This window comes from Hemicordylus capensis, chromosome 1 (assembly GCF_027244095.1).
Source record: "Hemicordylus capensis ecotype Gifberg chromosome 1, rHemCap1.1.pri, whole genome shotgun sequence".
Lineage (NCBI taxonomy): Eukaryota > Metazoa > Chordata > Lepidosauria > Squamata > Cordylidae > Hemicordylus > Hemicordylus capensis.
In genome coordinates, this window is record NC_069657.1 from 134,306,464 (window position 1) to 134,321,442 (window position 14,979).

The 14,979-nt window shown below is 46.4% G+C and overlaps 1 protein-coding gene across 1 annotated transcript in view; it reads left to right on the forward strand.

Annotated features, from left to right (window-relative positions):
* The first annotated feature begins 201 nt into the window (after positions 1-201).
* The window catches only part of CDHR5 (cadherin related family member 5), a 54,615-nt gene continuing 39,837 nt past the window's right edge, over positions 202-14,979 (forward strand). The window contains exons 1-4 of the mRNA XM_053248897.1: positions 202-271; positions 3,448-3,626; positions 8,974-9,024; positions 14,290-14,382. Coding sequence (XP_053104872.1) covers positions 202-271; positions 3,448-3,626; positions 8,974-9,024; positions 14,290-14,382 — 393 coding nt within the window. The remainder of the gene's footprint in view (positions 272-3,447; positions 3,627-8,973; positions 9,025-14,289; positions 14,383-14,979) is intronic.

Sequence of the window (14,979 nt, forward strand, 5' to 3'; positions counted from 1 at the left end):
TTCAGCAACTAGTACTGGTAAATGTCATAAATAAGTGAATCAATAAACTAGGATGCAAAGGTTAAACGACTCTTGGTTCCGTGTTATTTGCAACACTATTTCCTTGTTGAGCAGTGAAAGGATGATGCTTTGTGACAATAAATGAAGAAAAGTGGATGATCTCCTTTTCCTACATTTTGGATTTGTTTTCCAGTTGCCCCCATGGCTCTTTTCTGTACCTGCCTGCTGTTTCTCTTGGCATCAGTCATTCATATTCAAGCACAGACCCCAGGTAAGTACCATACATTCTCTGAGTATAGATAAAATATTTGTGGGTTTGATTGACAACACGACAAAAGGAAAAGAGTGAAAGTAGGATATACCAGCTGAAGAAGATCAGCCATGGGTACTTGAATTGCTCTGTGCATTTCAAGCAGAGTTCTTTGTCAGAGGCAGAATATCTATCTATCTATCTATCTATCTATCTATCTATCTATCTATCTATCTATCTATCTACAGGTGAAACTCGGAAAATTAGAATATCGTGCAAAAGTCCATTAATTTCAGTAATGCAAATTAAAAGGTGAAACTGATATATGAGACAGACGCATTACATGCAAAGCGAGATAAGTCAAGCCTTAATTTGTTATCATTGTGATGATCATGGCGTACAGCTCATGAAAACCCCAAATCCACAATCTCAGAAAATTAGAATATTACATGGAACCAAGAAGACAAGGATTGAAGAATAGAACAATATCTGACCTCTGAAAAGTATACAGTGTACTGTGCTTCATTGGCCAGCAAACTCGCCTGACCTGACCCATAGAGAATCTATGGGGCATTGCCAAGAGAAGGATGAGAGACATGAGACCAAACAATGCAGAATTGCTGAAGGCCGCTAATGAAGCATCCTGGTCTTCCATAATACCTCATCAGTGCCACAGGCTGATAGCATCCATGCCACGCCGCATTGAGGCAGTAATTGCTGCAAAAGGGGCCCAAACCAAGTACTGAATACATATGCATGCTTATACTTTTCAGAGGTCCGATATTGTTCTATTCTTCAATCCTTGTCTTCTTGGTTCCATGTAATATTCTAATTTTCTGAGATTGTGGATTTGGGGTTTTCATGAGCTGTACGCCATGATCATCACAATTATAACAAATTAAGGCTTGACTTATCTCACTTTGCATGTAATGCGTCTGTCTCATATATCAGTTTCACCTTTTAATTTGCATTACTGAAATTAATGGACTTTTGCACGATATTCTAATTTTCCGAGTTTCACCTGTATCTATCTATCTATTCAATTTCTATACCACCCTTCCAAAAATGGCTCAGGGCGGTTTACACAGAGAAATAATAGATAAATTAGATGGATCCCCGTCCCCAAAGGGCTCACAAACTAAAAAGAAACATAAGATAGACACCAGCAACTGTCACTGGAGGTACTGTGCTGGGGGTGGATAGGGCCAGTCTATCTAGTCTTCTAATAGTCTAACAAAAGCAAAGTTCTGTAGTGGATCTTTGAGTTGCCAAACTGCCTGCATCTAAAAGGGCTTAAGAGTACAGGCAAAAATCAGGACAAGTTCACAACCAAATTGAATAATTTAAAATTAACTATACATAAGGGAATGCTTCTACATTGTGTTCGGATTAAGGAATTCCAAAATTAGTTATGCTCTTGGGTGTGTCCCAAATTATGATAAGGCTTCACAATGATGTATGCAACGTTAGTTGTTAATGTTTTGTAACATTGAAATGGCTATGCATTAACATGTGCATGCCTAGATATCAATTCAGATAATATATTATTACGTAGATTGTTTCCCACTTGCTAGGGGTGTGCACGGAACTGGCTGGTCTGGTTCACTTTGAGACCAGGCCTGAATTGGACCATGCCAGTTTGGTCTGGCAACCCCTTGCACCACCACCACCCCCGGTTCAGTTCGATCCAGGATAATTTTTTTTCTTACCCCCTTTGGAGGAGTTGTTAGAGGTGGTGGTGGGGTGTTGTGGAGGTTCCCCTCCCCCCGCTGGCCTCCCTTCATGCTGCCACCAGCTGTTTGGCCAGCTCTTCCCCCCTGATGCGGTGGCCATTTTGGAGGCCGTTGTGCCTGTGCAATTGGCCTCTGGGTCATGAAGGGAGGCCAGCGGGGGGAGGGGAAACCTCAGCAGGCACACACCCCCGCTGCCACCTCCAAAAACTCCCCTGAAGGGGGTAAATAAAAAAAATTATTTATTTTTTATTTTAAAATGCGAACCCACCCCCCTGAACAGTCAGAGGGTGTTCGGTTCGGGGCTGGACCAAACAGGGGATGGTTCGGTTTGACCTAGAACGGTCGAACCGAACAGGTTTGACGTTGAACACGTTCGACGTCGAACCTGTTTGCACATCCCTGCCACTCGCCTATGCCTTATTATATGACATTCTCTACAAAGCATTTATTAGAGATTTGTTACATACAATGATGGCCAGCATGACAGGCAATACTACACTAAAGCTGGGGACCTGCCTGAGGTGCTGCACAATTGGAAAGGCAGCCCCAGTGGTGAAAACAACAGAAGGAGTGCTGCACAATTGCCCAGAAGTGACTTAAAGTTGTTCCACAACAGACCGGTCATGCTACGCCATTGGGGCTGCCTTTCAAGTTGCGCAGCAGCCCTGGCAGGTCCTGACAGGCTGCCTGTCATGTTGGTCAATATGTTAGACTAAGCTTCAGAGCAGGGGTGCTGCTAGGTACTTAAAAGATCAGGGTGCTGGGCCCACAGCCTGACTCATGCCTGCCAACTCACCCTCATAGATTTTCTTCATTTCTTGTACCTCCTGCAGCTCCTCCCCAGTCCCCCCCCCGCTTTTGGACTCTGCATTAGGGCTTTGCATTTAGTGCTTTCACCTGCAAATTGATGGCTCTGGTAGGCATTTGCCACCTAATGGCACCTAATACCACCCAATGGTGCCTAGGGAGCAAGAGGTTGATGGTTTGAATCCCCGTTGGTGTGTTTCCCAGACTATGGGAAACACCTATATTGGGCAGCAGCAATACAGGAAGATGCTGAAAGGCATCATCTCATACTGTGTGGGAGATGGTAATGGTAAACCCCTCCTGTATTCTACCAAAGAAAACGACATGGCTTTGTGGTTGCCAGGAGTTGACACCGACTCGATGGCACAGCTTTATTTTTCTTTACTTTTGCAGTGTTGAACCACTGCAGGGGAGATGGTTTGTGATCTGTGACTCTTTTTCCAGCCTGCCCAACCACAGCAGCGGCAGTGGCAGCAATGTGCTAGAGATCTGGGGCATCCGGCAAAATATTGGGGGCTTGCCTTGTGCCCTAGGGACCCAGGGTTTAAAATGCTCGTGGTTCAAAGCACTACCTGCATTTTGTGGCAAACCTTATATCTGCTATTTAGCAAGTCTGTGCTTTCACTGATACAATATATTTTTCTTTTGCTTCACTAGTCTGTTCTGTAGATAACGACAGTCCAGAAGTAGAGGAGAACAACCCTCCCGGGATTGTAGTTGCCAACGTCGCCACAGCTGCTGGCATCACAGTAATGATTGACCCCACATCAGATTCCTCTTCGTGGTTTGAGATGAATGGCACAAAACTAGTCCTGAAGTATTCTGTGGATTTTGAGGTAATTGGTTAGAAAGATACATCGTTGCAATTTGGGATCAATGGCACTGTGGCATCTACTCAGGCCCATACTGAGAGTATTTGAGAAAAGGGGGTGAAAGGTACAAAAGGTGTATGGAGTGGCAGGATGAATCGGCGCAATACAGCCATAACCTAAATACAGGTAGCTAAATGTGGTTTCAGCTAATTGATAGAATTAAATATTAATAACATAGAATTTGAAAATAAATGCTTAGTACTTGTCAGCTGCCCCAGTGCCTTTACATGGAAGCCATTAAGAATGACAGATTGTAGGGGCAAAACTAGACATCACACATAAATGCATGGAATAAAACCATGATGAAGCAGGGTTCTCAGAAGGCTACAAGTCTGATTACTTTTTTGTGCTCGAAACCATCTCTCTAAATTACTTCCTCTCCACACTCATCGAATTATAGAACATTTATAGTGACTAAGCACCCCCTTGCCAGCCGTTCCTCAATTCCAAATTACAGCCTCCTGAGGCTTTTATGCACAGCAGGTTTTACCACGAGTTAACGGGGAGGCTTTACTGCGAACTTGAAGTTGTCCCAAAAACCTGACACAAATAGTAGGGTTTTTTTGACCCCAGATATAAATCAGGTTACACTCTAATGCACAGTGAAAAACCCAAATTGTGTGTGAAGTGCTCCGCGAAAACTTGCAGGGACTTCGGGGTAAATCTAGCCGATTTGTGAATGCACCCCCCTCCATTCCAGAGGAGATGCAAGTTAAAGGGCTTCAAAGCCCCGTGTGAAAAGCTTCCTGACAGGTTTTTTTTTTTTTTAAATGAAAAGTATAGCGAGGGCTTAAATCATCTAATGGTGTAGTGGGGAAATGACTTCATTAACGAGCTGGAGGTTGACGGTTCAAATCCTCACTGGTATGTTTCCCAGACTATGGGAAACACCTGTATCGGGCAGCAGTGATATAGGAAGATGCTGAAAGGCATCGTCTCATACTGCGTGGGAGGAGGCAATGGTAAACCCCTCGTACCAAAGACAACCACAGGGCTCTGTGGCCACCAGGAGTCGACACTGACTCGACGGCACACTTTACCTTTATTGGGCTTAGCCCAATCCAGGCATTCGAAAACTGGGCAGTGGGAGGAGAACAGGGGTGTGCTGGGTAGCCCTACCCTAGCACCAATGTGCTATCCCTGAGTTCAGGGTTTGTCTGAGTGCTGAATCTGAGGGCACTCCCTGCCATTTTTGTGCTGAACACCCTCAGCCCCCGAAATAGCTATCTGCCCCCAAAGCAGCAGGTCCCCGTGTTTATTAACCACATTTTCACCCCTACTCTCCCCAGCATTTGTCCCAGGTGTAGGGCAGTGCTGGACCTAGGTGTCAATGCTGTCTGGCATTTTACCAGAGTGCTGGGAGGGCACTCACAACACAGCCCCATCTAAAGGAAGTGAGCACCTTCCAAGTTAGGAGAGGTACAGACTGCACTTTACTGTTCCTGAGATTTACCCAGAAAAAGCAGCTGGTGTGGAGCTGAGGAGGGGCAAGAATGGATCTCTGTGGTGTTTCCAAGAAGCATAAAACAGGGAGTTCTCCACACAGCAAGCTTCACCGTGAGTTTTCTGCAATACTTTACTGCAAACTCAATGCTGTCCAAAAAAAAAAAAAAAAACCTGATGCAAAAAAGTAAGGTTGGTTTTTTTACCCTGGATATAAATTGGGTTGCACTCTAAAAAGCAGTGAAAACCCCAAATTGTGTGTGAAGTGCTCTCTGATAGCTCTCAGGGACTTCGGGGTAAATCTGCTGAATATGTGAATGCACCTGCTCCATTCCAGAGGAGATGCGGGCTAAAAGCCGGGTGTGGGAAACTTCCAGGAGTTGTTTCACTGCTGAGTGGGAGAGAGATAAACCTATGAGAGAGGGAAAAACCCTTCCACTCATTTGTGATGACCCTCTTCTTCTCTGCTGCACCCCACACTACCCCTGCCCACAAGACGTTTTTGGTGTGTGTGGGGGGTGGGAGGGGAACTGCAATCCCATATCCATTTTCCTGGGAGTAAGCCCCACTGAATTCAATGAGAGTGGTTCAATCCAGCCCCCCCCCCTCCTCGGTCGGACACCCCTGCCACATGCAGCAGTGAAGGAATGCTCCCCGAAGGGAGGGAAGTACTTGTGTTATGCCAGCTACTAGCCATGGTAGCTGAATACTGCCTTGAGAATCAGAGGGGGCATGAGTCTGAGCACCAGGTGCAAGTGAACACTACCGGGAGGGGAGGTTGCCCTCTTTCCCCCACATGTAGGCTTCCCAGATGCACTTAGTTGTCCATTGCACAAGGCAGGATGCTGGACTGGATGAACCAAAGCCTGACCCAGCAGGGATTTTCTTATGTTCTTATGCAAAGCTTGTCGTTAGAGCTGATGTATATTTGACTTTTTTTCCTTTCTCTTTTTAAAAATAATTTTTATTCAATTTTTCACAACATAAGATACACACACGCACACACAAAAAGAAAAAGAAAGAAAAAAGAAAAAAACACAAACAAAAACATGAGGACTTCCATCTCATCAATATATTTGATATTTTTTTCTTAAATCATAGGTACAGGTCAGAGACCATCCGCCAGACTGTGGCATGAGTGGGGATTGTAACTGCTGCCACCACAGTCCCCTCCCATGCCGGCTGTTTATCCCAGGAGGAAAGCTTCCATTGGTGTCAGTGGGAGCCAGGACACATCCTTCCCCAATTAGGGGTGTGCACAAACCCCAAAACATGGTTTGGCTCCAACCAAACTGCATTTCCCCAATCTGGTTCAGTCAAAACCGCTTCGGTTCTGATCAATTGGTCTGTTCAATCGAACCGGTTCTATGGTTCAGGCGGCAATACTTATAAAGGGGAATAATAATAATGATAATGATAATAATAAATTATCTGGTGAGGAATCTGGTGAGGATTCCCTTTACAAGGAAAGGGGTGAGGGAATCCACCAAAGAGTGTGGGGGGGGGGAGCAGCAAGAATGGTTGTTTAAAGTTCTTATTGGCTCCCTGCTGCTTGCCATCCCTCGCTGCCCTCCAGTACACCCCAATTGCCTCCTTTATGGCCCTTTTAACAGGTGTGGTTCCAGCCACCGTGGATGCGTGGAGGCCATTTGTGTGGCCTCGGTGGAGACTGGAACCATGCCACCGCCATGAGGGCAGCCTGTTTAAAAGGCTATTCCGGAGGCGATTGGGGTGTTCCGGGGGCAGCAAGTGGTGGTGAGCAGCAGGAGCGGAGAGGAGATGGTAAGAACATTAAACAATCTTTCTCGTTACTCCCCCGCCCTTCAATGTCAAACCGGTTCGCATTGAACCGGTTTGGTCCGGTTTGATTGCGGACCAAACCAGCTTTGGCTCGGTTCATGATCAAGCCACCGTACCAGCCCAGTTCAATGAAACAGCAGGGTGGCCCCGCAAATGGTGCCGGCCCATGCGCCAACTCCATTTACATGCCAATGCCATGTGAGGGATGCCGGGGAAGCATCCTGCCACCACAGTGCGCCGCTTTAAAGGGGAAAGCGGCACAAGATGCTGCTTTCACACACAGGTTTGAACAGGTTTGAACAGCGCTGTGGCAGGGCAGGGCAGTGGGGGTTTGGAGGACGGGCAGGTAGGACCCGCCTGCCTCCTCATAAGGGAACCCCTCGCCCCACATCAAAACGTTTTTGATGAACCCCTCACCCCACATCAAAACGTATTCACACATGGCGTCATGCTGTGGGGTATCCGAGGAGTAAATCTACTTCACACTAGATGCAAGGCAGTTTAATTCGGGGGATTAGATGGACAGTTCACATAGTCATGGGCTCCTCCCCACACTGCCTGCAATCTTTCTCCTATGTGCATTCCCACTGTTTGCTCTGGTTTTTTCCTCCGACCAATCACATCCCAGGAGGAGGCACGAGACTCCTCCCTGCAGTATTACTTTTTTTTAGTTTGACAGCCAGCCGGATTTCCACAAAAGTGACAAGTCAAGGCAACAGAATACTTAACCCCAGCCTGCAGTCTCCATTGTTAAGCTTCCAAACATCTGCATATCCAAACATCTGCATATGTAAGCTTTGTTCCTATGGTGACCAAACTTGAAAGCTTAGGAAGACACACATTTTGCTTATGCTTACATTTAACTCAGGAATTTCTCCCTCCCTTCCCCTCCCCTTCTGGACTTCCTTCACAGAATTGCATCAATCTGTCACAACTCCTGTCCCCCGCCCTCAGTGCTTGCAATTGTAAATCACTCAAAGAACACACCAGACTGAGCTGTCAGACTCTTCTTTGTTGACACTTGGTGTTACCGAAGTCCACGCAGCAGAATTAAACAAAACAAAACATGGAAGTGTGAGAAAGCTGAATTATCGGCAATGGCCCCTCCGCACATCAAAGAAGAACATCAGGGTTTTTTTCAAAAGCTGCTGGAAATACAGGATTTTTAGAAGCCGGACATACTTCATGCTAAGCCAGAATGCATGGCCTCAATTTGGGGGGAAACAGAGTCATGTCTATACTGGTCCCTGATTGCCCGCAAGGACTTTGGGGTAAATCCAGCTAATATGTGGACTGGCACACTCCAGTCCGGAGTGGATTCAAAATAAAAGCCCTGTCTGTAAAGCCTCCATGGAACCAAAGCATTTTGGCACCTCTCCAAATGCTTTGGGCTCATCCCTAGTTCAATGCGCTCTGCCAACACCGAAGCATTTTTTACCACTGTTGAGTGGGCATCTGGAAAGTGCCCACGTGGAAATAGTAAAAAGCTTTCCCAGCAATTGCCACAGTCTTTGCTTCCAGGTTCAGCAACAGTTCCAAGAACTCTTTAAGCATGCAAACCAAAGGTTACCCAGTTCCATCTATAATGGATGTCCCAACTGAGTGGAAGGATTGCTGTTCAGTGGTAGAGCATCTCTTTTGCTTGCAGAAGGTCCCGGTTTCAATCCTTGCTATCCCCAAGTTTACTAGGAAAGACCTCTGCTAAGACCATGGGGGAACCGCTGCTAGTAGACAGTACTGGGCTAGATGGACCAATGGTCTGACTCAGTGTAAGGCAGCTTCATATATCTCAGGTCACATATCATGATCTCATTCTTGTCTGGGTTCAGTTAGCTCACCTATATCCCGTCCTTCCCTTAAAGCTACTCACAGAACTGGGGTATCTTTGGGCAACAAAATGCTGTTTGAATCTAGTTCTCAAATGCCCTTTGGCAGGGAACAGAACAAAGAGGGTTACACCCACTCAGGATGATTTCTTTTGCACATAACATTTTCCCTGTTTAGAGAATCATTATGCAAATTATCACCATATGTTAAATGAAAGTATTTCTTTTTGTTTCTAATGCAGAGTGTTACAGCGCTACTTGTAAGACTACAGTGTATGAGAGGCAGTTCAGTGGTAAGTAATACTTCAAATGTTCCTTTATATTGTTAAATATTACAGAGGCATAACAAAAGAAACTCCTTTGCAGGGCCATGCTAGATGACACCAGTGTTCCTTCTTTTGAGGGAATGCCATATTCCCCCCCACCCTGCTCTCTGACTGCTGTGGAAGTGGGTTGCCCCCATTAATTATGAGCAGGCAAGAAACCAAAGAGGGACGATAGGACAGCTTTAAGAGAATGCATCTACATGTGCAAGCTCCTTCTTGGGGCCAAGCCTCAAATGGGGGGGGGGCAAGTCACACATGAAGTGCTCTTTCAGTTTGTTTATTTTTACTTTAAAACAGGCCGGAGGGATTCTGAATTTGATCAGAGCAGTGGTGTGGTGAGAGGGGGGATGAGGTTGCTGTTCATCGAGGGGAAAATACTGGGGTGCTGCAGAGAAGTCTTTTGCACTTTCCTTTGATTTGGAATATATACTAGAACATGATGCCCGTCACGGACCAGGCAAAAATACACTGCTAGGCAAGTTCCAGAAAGTAAATATACAGGAGACCCTCATTATCTGAAGTTTCACGAATCATGGTTTCATGTATCCGTGGATGGGTCTTAAAGACCCAGCTTCTTTCTAGGCAATTTTGTGGCTCTTAAAAAAAAAAAGAATTGGGGGGGCATTCCTGGAAATCAAGGTACTGTGCTTTTCTACCCTTATTTCTGCCCCCTCCTTGTTGGTTTTTTTAGCAGTTTTTTTTTAAGCTCAAGGAATCCCCCTAATCCCCATAGGGTTAAGGTCTCTTTATTCACGGTTTCATTATTGGCAGGACTGGAACCCCCATGAATAATAAGGGCCAAATGCAAGTCATAGATTTTTTTATTAGTGTGCTTGCAAACAGGAAGAAAAATAACAGTTTTAAATTTGTAGGATTTCAACTTCAAACATTATTCATTTTATTGAATAATTTCATATAAGGTAAATTTGAATCTGAGCAAGATTCTGCTTTTCTTGAGTATGATGTTATTTGGAATTATTGATCTGATTATTGGGTGTTAAAAATCTGAGGATATATAATGATAATCTTCAGAATTTCTTCTAAAAATATATTTAAACTCCCCCCCCACCACCCAGCATATTCCAGTGTAAAAATTAGTTTATTCATCTAATTTAAGTGGCAGGATTGTGTATGCAAACTTTGGTATCTAGGTAATTGAGAAGTATGACTTTATTGACCACCAACAAACTCTTCAGAACATATAATAGATATAGTTGGAGCCATAATCCAACAACATATGGGTACCTAAGTTTGATAATGTCATGAACCAGGAATGCTCAGACATAGCAGGCTCTAAGGGTCATAGGAATATAGGAAGCTGCCATATACTGAGTCAGACCATTGGTCCATCTAGCCCAGTATTGTCTTCACAGACTGGCAGTGGCTTCTTCAAGGTTGCAGGCAGGAATCTCTCTCAGCCCTATCTTGGAGATGCTGCCAGGGAGGGAGCTTGGAAACTAGATGCTCTTCCCAGAGAGGCTCCATCCCCTGAGGGGAATCTCTTACAGTGCTCACACTTCTAGTCTCCCATTCATATGCAACCAGGGTAGACCCTGCTTAGCTAAGGGGACAAGTCAACCACAAGACCAGCTCTCCTCAGATAGATGAGGCACAGGCAGATGCTGTAGTGGCTTTTGCAGGCACAGTCATTTGCACAGCTTTTTGGATGTTCTGCAGAAGGCTCTTGGGCAGTCAGAGGTGACAGGCAAACAGGATGCTGGAGCTGGGGCTGGGTAGGGGTGTGCCCGAACCCGAAATCATGGCTTGGCTCAAATTTGAATTGAATTCAAGCCAAACTGTGTGCTGCCAAACTTGTTTGGTCGAAGTGGCCAGCTGGTCCGTTCTGTTTGACCCAACTGGTTTGGTGGTTTGGCAGCTAATACCTGTAAAGGGGCATACAGTAAGGATTCCCCTTCAAAAGTACAGGGGCGGGGGACCCTGGCTCCTGTGTGAAGAGGTCGCGTGGAGGAGAGAGGGAGTGAAAGGGTCTGTTTACTTCCAAGTGCGCTGCCTGTGCTGCCGCCGCTCCCCCCAGCATAGCCCATAGCTGAAGCACATGTGATCCTTCCTCCTTACCGAACTGTCTGCTCATCAGCTTGATTCCAACCTCCATACATGCATGGAGGCCGGAACCGAGCCACTTCCAAGCAGGCGGCTTGGTAAAGAGGGAGGATTGTATGTGCTTTAGCTATGGGCTGCACTGGGCGGGGGGCGCGGCAATGCTGGCAGCTTGCTTGGCAGTTACCTCCTTTCACTACCTCCTTCACCACCCCCTAACCACCCATTCAGTGTTGAACTGGTCTGCCCAAGTCGGGCTTGGTTTGGTTTGATCACGGACCAAACCACCCCTGGTTTGGTCCACAATCAGGCCTCCAAACTGGCCCAGTTCGAGGCAAACTGGTTCAGCTCCGAACCGTCCATGCACCCTCATGGGGCTGGGGCGTCTCATAGTAGGTCTGCAGCAGAGATCAGGTCTCTATCAAGGCCCCAGACTCAGGAAGCTGCTTAAATAGTATTGTGCAGGACCATGCCCTTTCCTGCCTGCTTGCAGCAGCAAAAGCCTTGCACCTCAGTAGACTCTTGGAGCTGCTTACTCCTCCTCTTGAGAAGACCTACCAGAAGGCAGGTGCCTGGCAGCAAAGCAAACACTGTGGCATTTGCTTTGCAGGGTTCCCTAACCTGATGGCCCCTGTGGGATTAGGTGCTGTGAGGGCACTTCCTGGGGATTCGAGGAGTCGGAGTTTGCACTTATGGTGCATCTGCATCTGATAGTTAATGGGGGCTACTGAGGGGTGCCTAGTCCTCAGGAAAGGAGAGGAGAGCTGGTCTTGTGGTAGCAAGCATGACTTGTCCCCATAGCTAAGCAGGGTCTGCCCTGGTTGCATGTGAATGGGAGACTTGATGTGTGAGCACTGTAAGGTATTCCCCTCAGGGGATGGAGCTGCTCTGGGGAGAGCAGAAGGTTTCAAGTTCTCTCCCTGGCAGCATCTCCAAGATAGGGCTGAGAGAGATTCCTGCCTGCAACCTTGGAGAAGCCGCTGACAGTCTGTGAAGACAATACTGAGCTAGATAGACCAATGGTCTGACTCAGTATATGGCAGCTTCCTATGTTCCTAAAGGTTCTTGAGGTAGGGGCTATGAGGAGCCCTGATGGCCCTGGCAGAGACACTCCTACCCCTGGACTTCTGCACCAAAGTCCAGGGCCTCCACACCTCCTGGGCCGATTATGCCTGTGACCTGTGCAAGGCAGCCAAGTGTGACCTCAGCTTTAGAGACAAAGTGGGGAGTGGGGAAAGAGACATATGGGCTGGGCATAAGTTGCATGTTGATATGTTTCTGCGAATGCATATTTGCATAATATACCTGTTGTTTTATAACATTCTTGTGAGTTCAGTTGGCATTTGTGCCCTCAAGAACCCACATGCTAAAAATACTGTGCATGTCACGGTGTGTGTCTGTAGGGGTCTTGTCTGGGAGCCCTGGCTTGGAAGGTAAAGGGGTGATTTCCCCAGGGTTTTGCAGCTGGGGTGGGGGGCTCCAATGGCCTTTATGGCCAGGCTCCAAAATTACCTAGGTGTAACTCTGAGCTCTGGAGTCTCTGTTGGCAGGTTTGGTGCAGGGGCAGACACATCCTCTTTGGAGCCTTCTGGGTCACCTGGGGGTTCTGGAGCTAATGCCGAGAGAGGGGTCTTGTCTGGGAGCCCTGGCTTGGAAGGTAAAGGGGTGATTTCCCCAGGGTCTTCAGGCTGACACTCCTCATCTGAGGATATCCCCTTGTCTCCCAAATGGGCACTGTGGGATTTAGATCCTGTCCTGAGGTGGGCCCTGAGTCTAAAAGAGAACTGGTGGGTTAACCTTTTCCCCTGTGTTGTTTATCTTCTCACATATATCCTCCACAGCAAGCTACTCTGAGTCCTGTGGGGAAGGGAATACATGCTGGTCGACAGTCATGAAGTAGTGCTGTGTGAAGGCCTGGAAATGGTTTCATTTCATTTCACACCTGCCCTGTTGCGCTACAATGCCAGGGGCTGCCTTTTATGTTGAGCAACAGTCCTGGTGGGTCCTTAATGCCGATGTAGCACTGCACCAAAGGTCTGCCACTGCATTTATATGTTTCCCTGCAGGACTAATAGCAGGATTAGCAGGGGTGGGGGTGGGGGGCAGGATTTTGATCAGGGAAATGGTGCAGGGGAAAGGGTTAAATAACCCCTTGCCCAGTCTCAGTGTGGCACTCCCCCACAGCTGCCTTTGCGCCATGATGGCATGCACATGGCCTCCGCACATGTACTTTGGCCATTTGCATGGTCAGCATGGTTGCTCGCCATGCAAATGGCCACTGCATATGCATGGAGGGCATGTGAGTGCCACTGTCACGTGAGGGCAGATGGGGGGGGGGGGCGGGCGCTGGTGCAAGCTGCCCCAGCAGGAAGCTGCAGTGAGCAACAGAGGAGCAAGTATGGGCCTGCTCTCCTCCCTTTTAATGTTGCGAGGCTGTGCTTCGGATCGGTGATCAAGGCACAATTAGGGCACATCCCCAGCGTGAAGCAGCTGCGAGTAGCTGCAGGGAAATGGGCCTTGTGTGTCTACAATTTGCTGCCTTTGCCACTTCCTGATTTCTCTCTTTGCTATGCTTTGGAGTGTGAAAAAGAGATGCAATTTTGGGAACTGGCAGACAAACAGACCAATCAACAGCATTTATGGACTGAATGCTCACTGGAACTCTGCTTATAGTGGTTTGAAATATAGATCATTACCATCTTGCAATTTCAGCCCCTAGTTAATACTAGATTGAGCTGCTAATAGCGCAGCAGGGAAATGCTTGACTAGCAGAAGGTTTCCGGTTCGAATCCCCGCTAGTATATTTCCCAGACTATGGGAAACACCTATATCAAGCAGCAGCGATATAGGAAGATGCTGAAAGGCATCATCTCATACTGTGCGGAGATGGCAATGGTAAACCCCTTCTGTTTGCTCCCAAAGATAACCATGCACCAGGAGTTGAAATCGATTTGACGGCACACTTTACTTTACCTTACTTGTTTTTAGGTAATGTTTCTAACATTACCGGCTTATTATTTCTAACATTACCAGCTGCATAAAATTCAACTATGTTCTTCATTTTTCAACACTGGATCATTTGATCAGAATTCTTCATAATGGTCCATAATGCTCTACATTTTTCAACATTTGATCAGCCTACTATTAACTTTATCCTGTCTTCCCCACCAACAGGAACACGATCTTTTCATTGCAGTGACTATTCTCAATGTGAATGATAACCCTCCTGTCTTTAAGGAGACTAACATCACAGTCAATGTTAATGAGGTAAACAATTTCATTCATATACCATTATTTGAAAATATATATATGAGAAAAGACAAGGGAGGAGAGAATTACAATTGTAGTGGGGCCTGTAATTTTTACAATAATAAATACATGCATTGCTATTTAATTTAATTTAATTTAATTTAATTTAATTTAATTTAATTTAATTTAATTTTAAATGAGGCTGCAAAACCTTTGGGCCCATTTGGAATGCCCTCTGGGTTTCTCATTTCCTCACTTCTTGACAAGTTTGCTGAAGCACAAGGCAAGGCCTTAATGCCATTCTGTGTTTGAGGAATTCTCTCCTCCAGGAAGGCCTGCCAAAAACAAACTCTTTAGTCCATGAGCCAGGCCCACATAGTTTGGGCATCGGTAGGATCTCGGGGAACGAATGCTCGTAGTGACTGTTGGCAATGTCTACCCTCACCACCCCCGGCAAAAATGGAAAATGGGTGATAGCATGGTTGCAGCTCCAGCTTACTGAGTGTTATCACTCCTTCTTTGTGCCTACACCCAAACAATGAGGGTGAAATTGCAGTCATTTTTGCACAGAGGAAAAGGTCAGGGTCAGGGTTAGCATTAGGTGTCACAATGAAC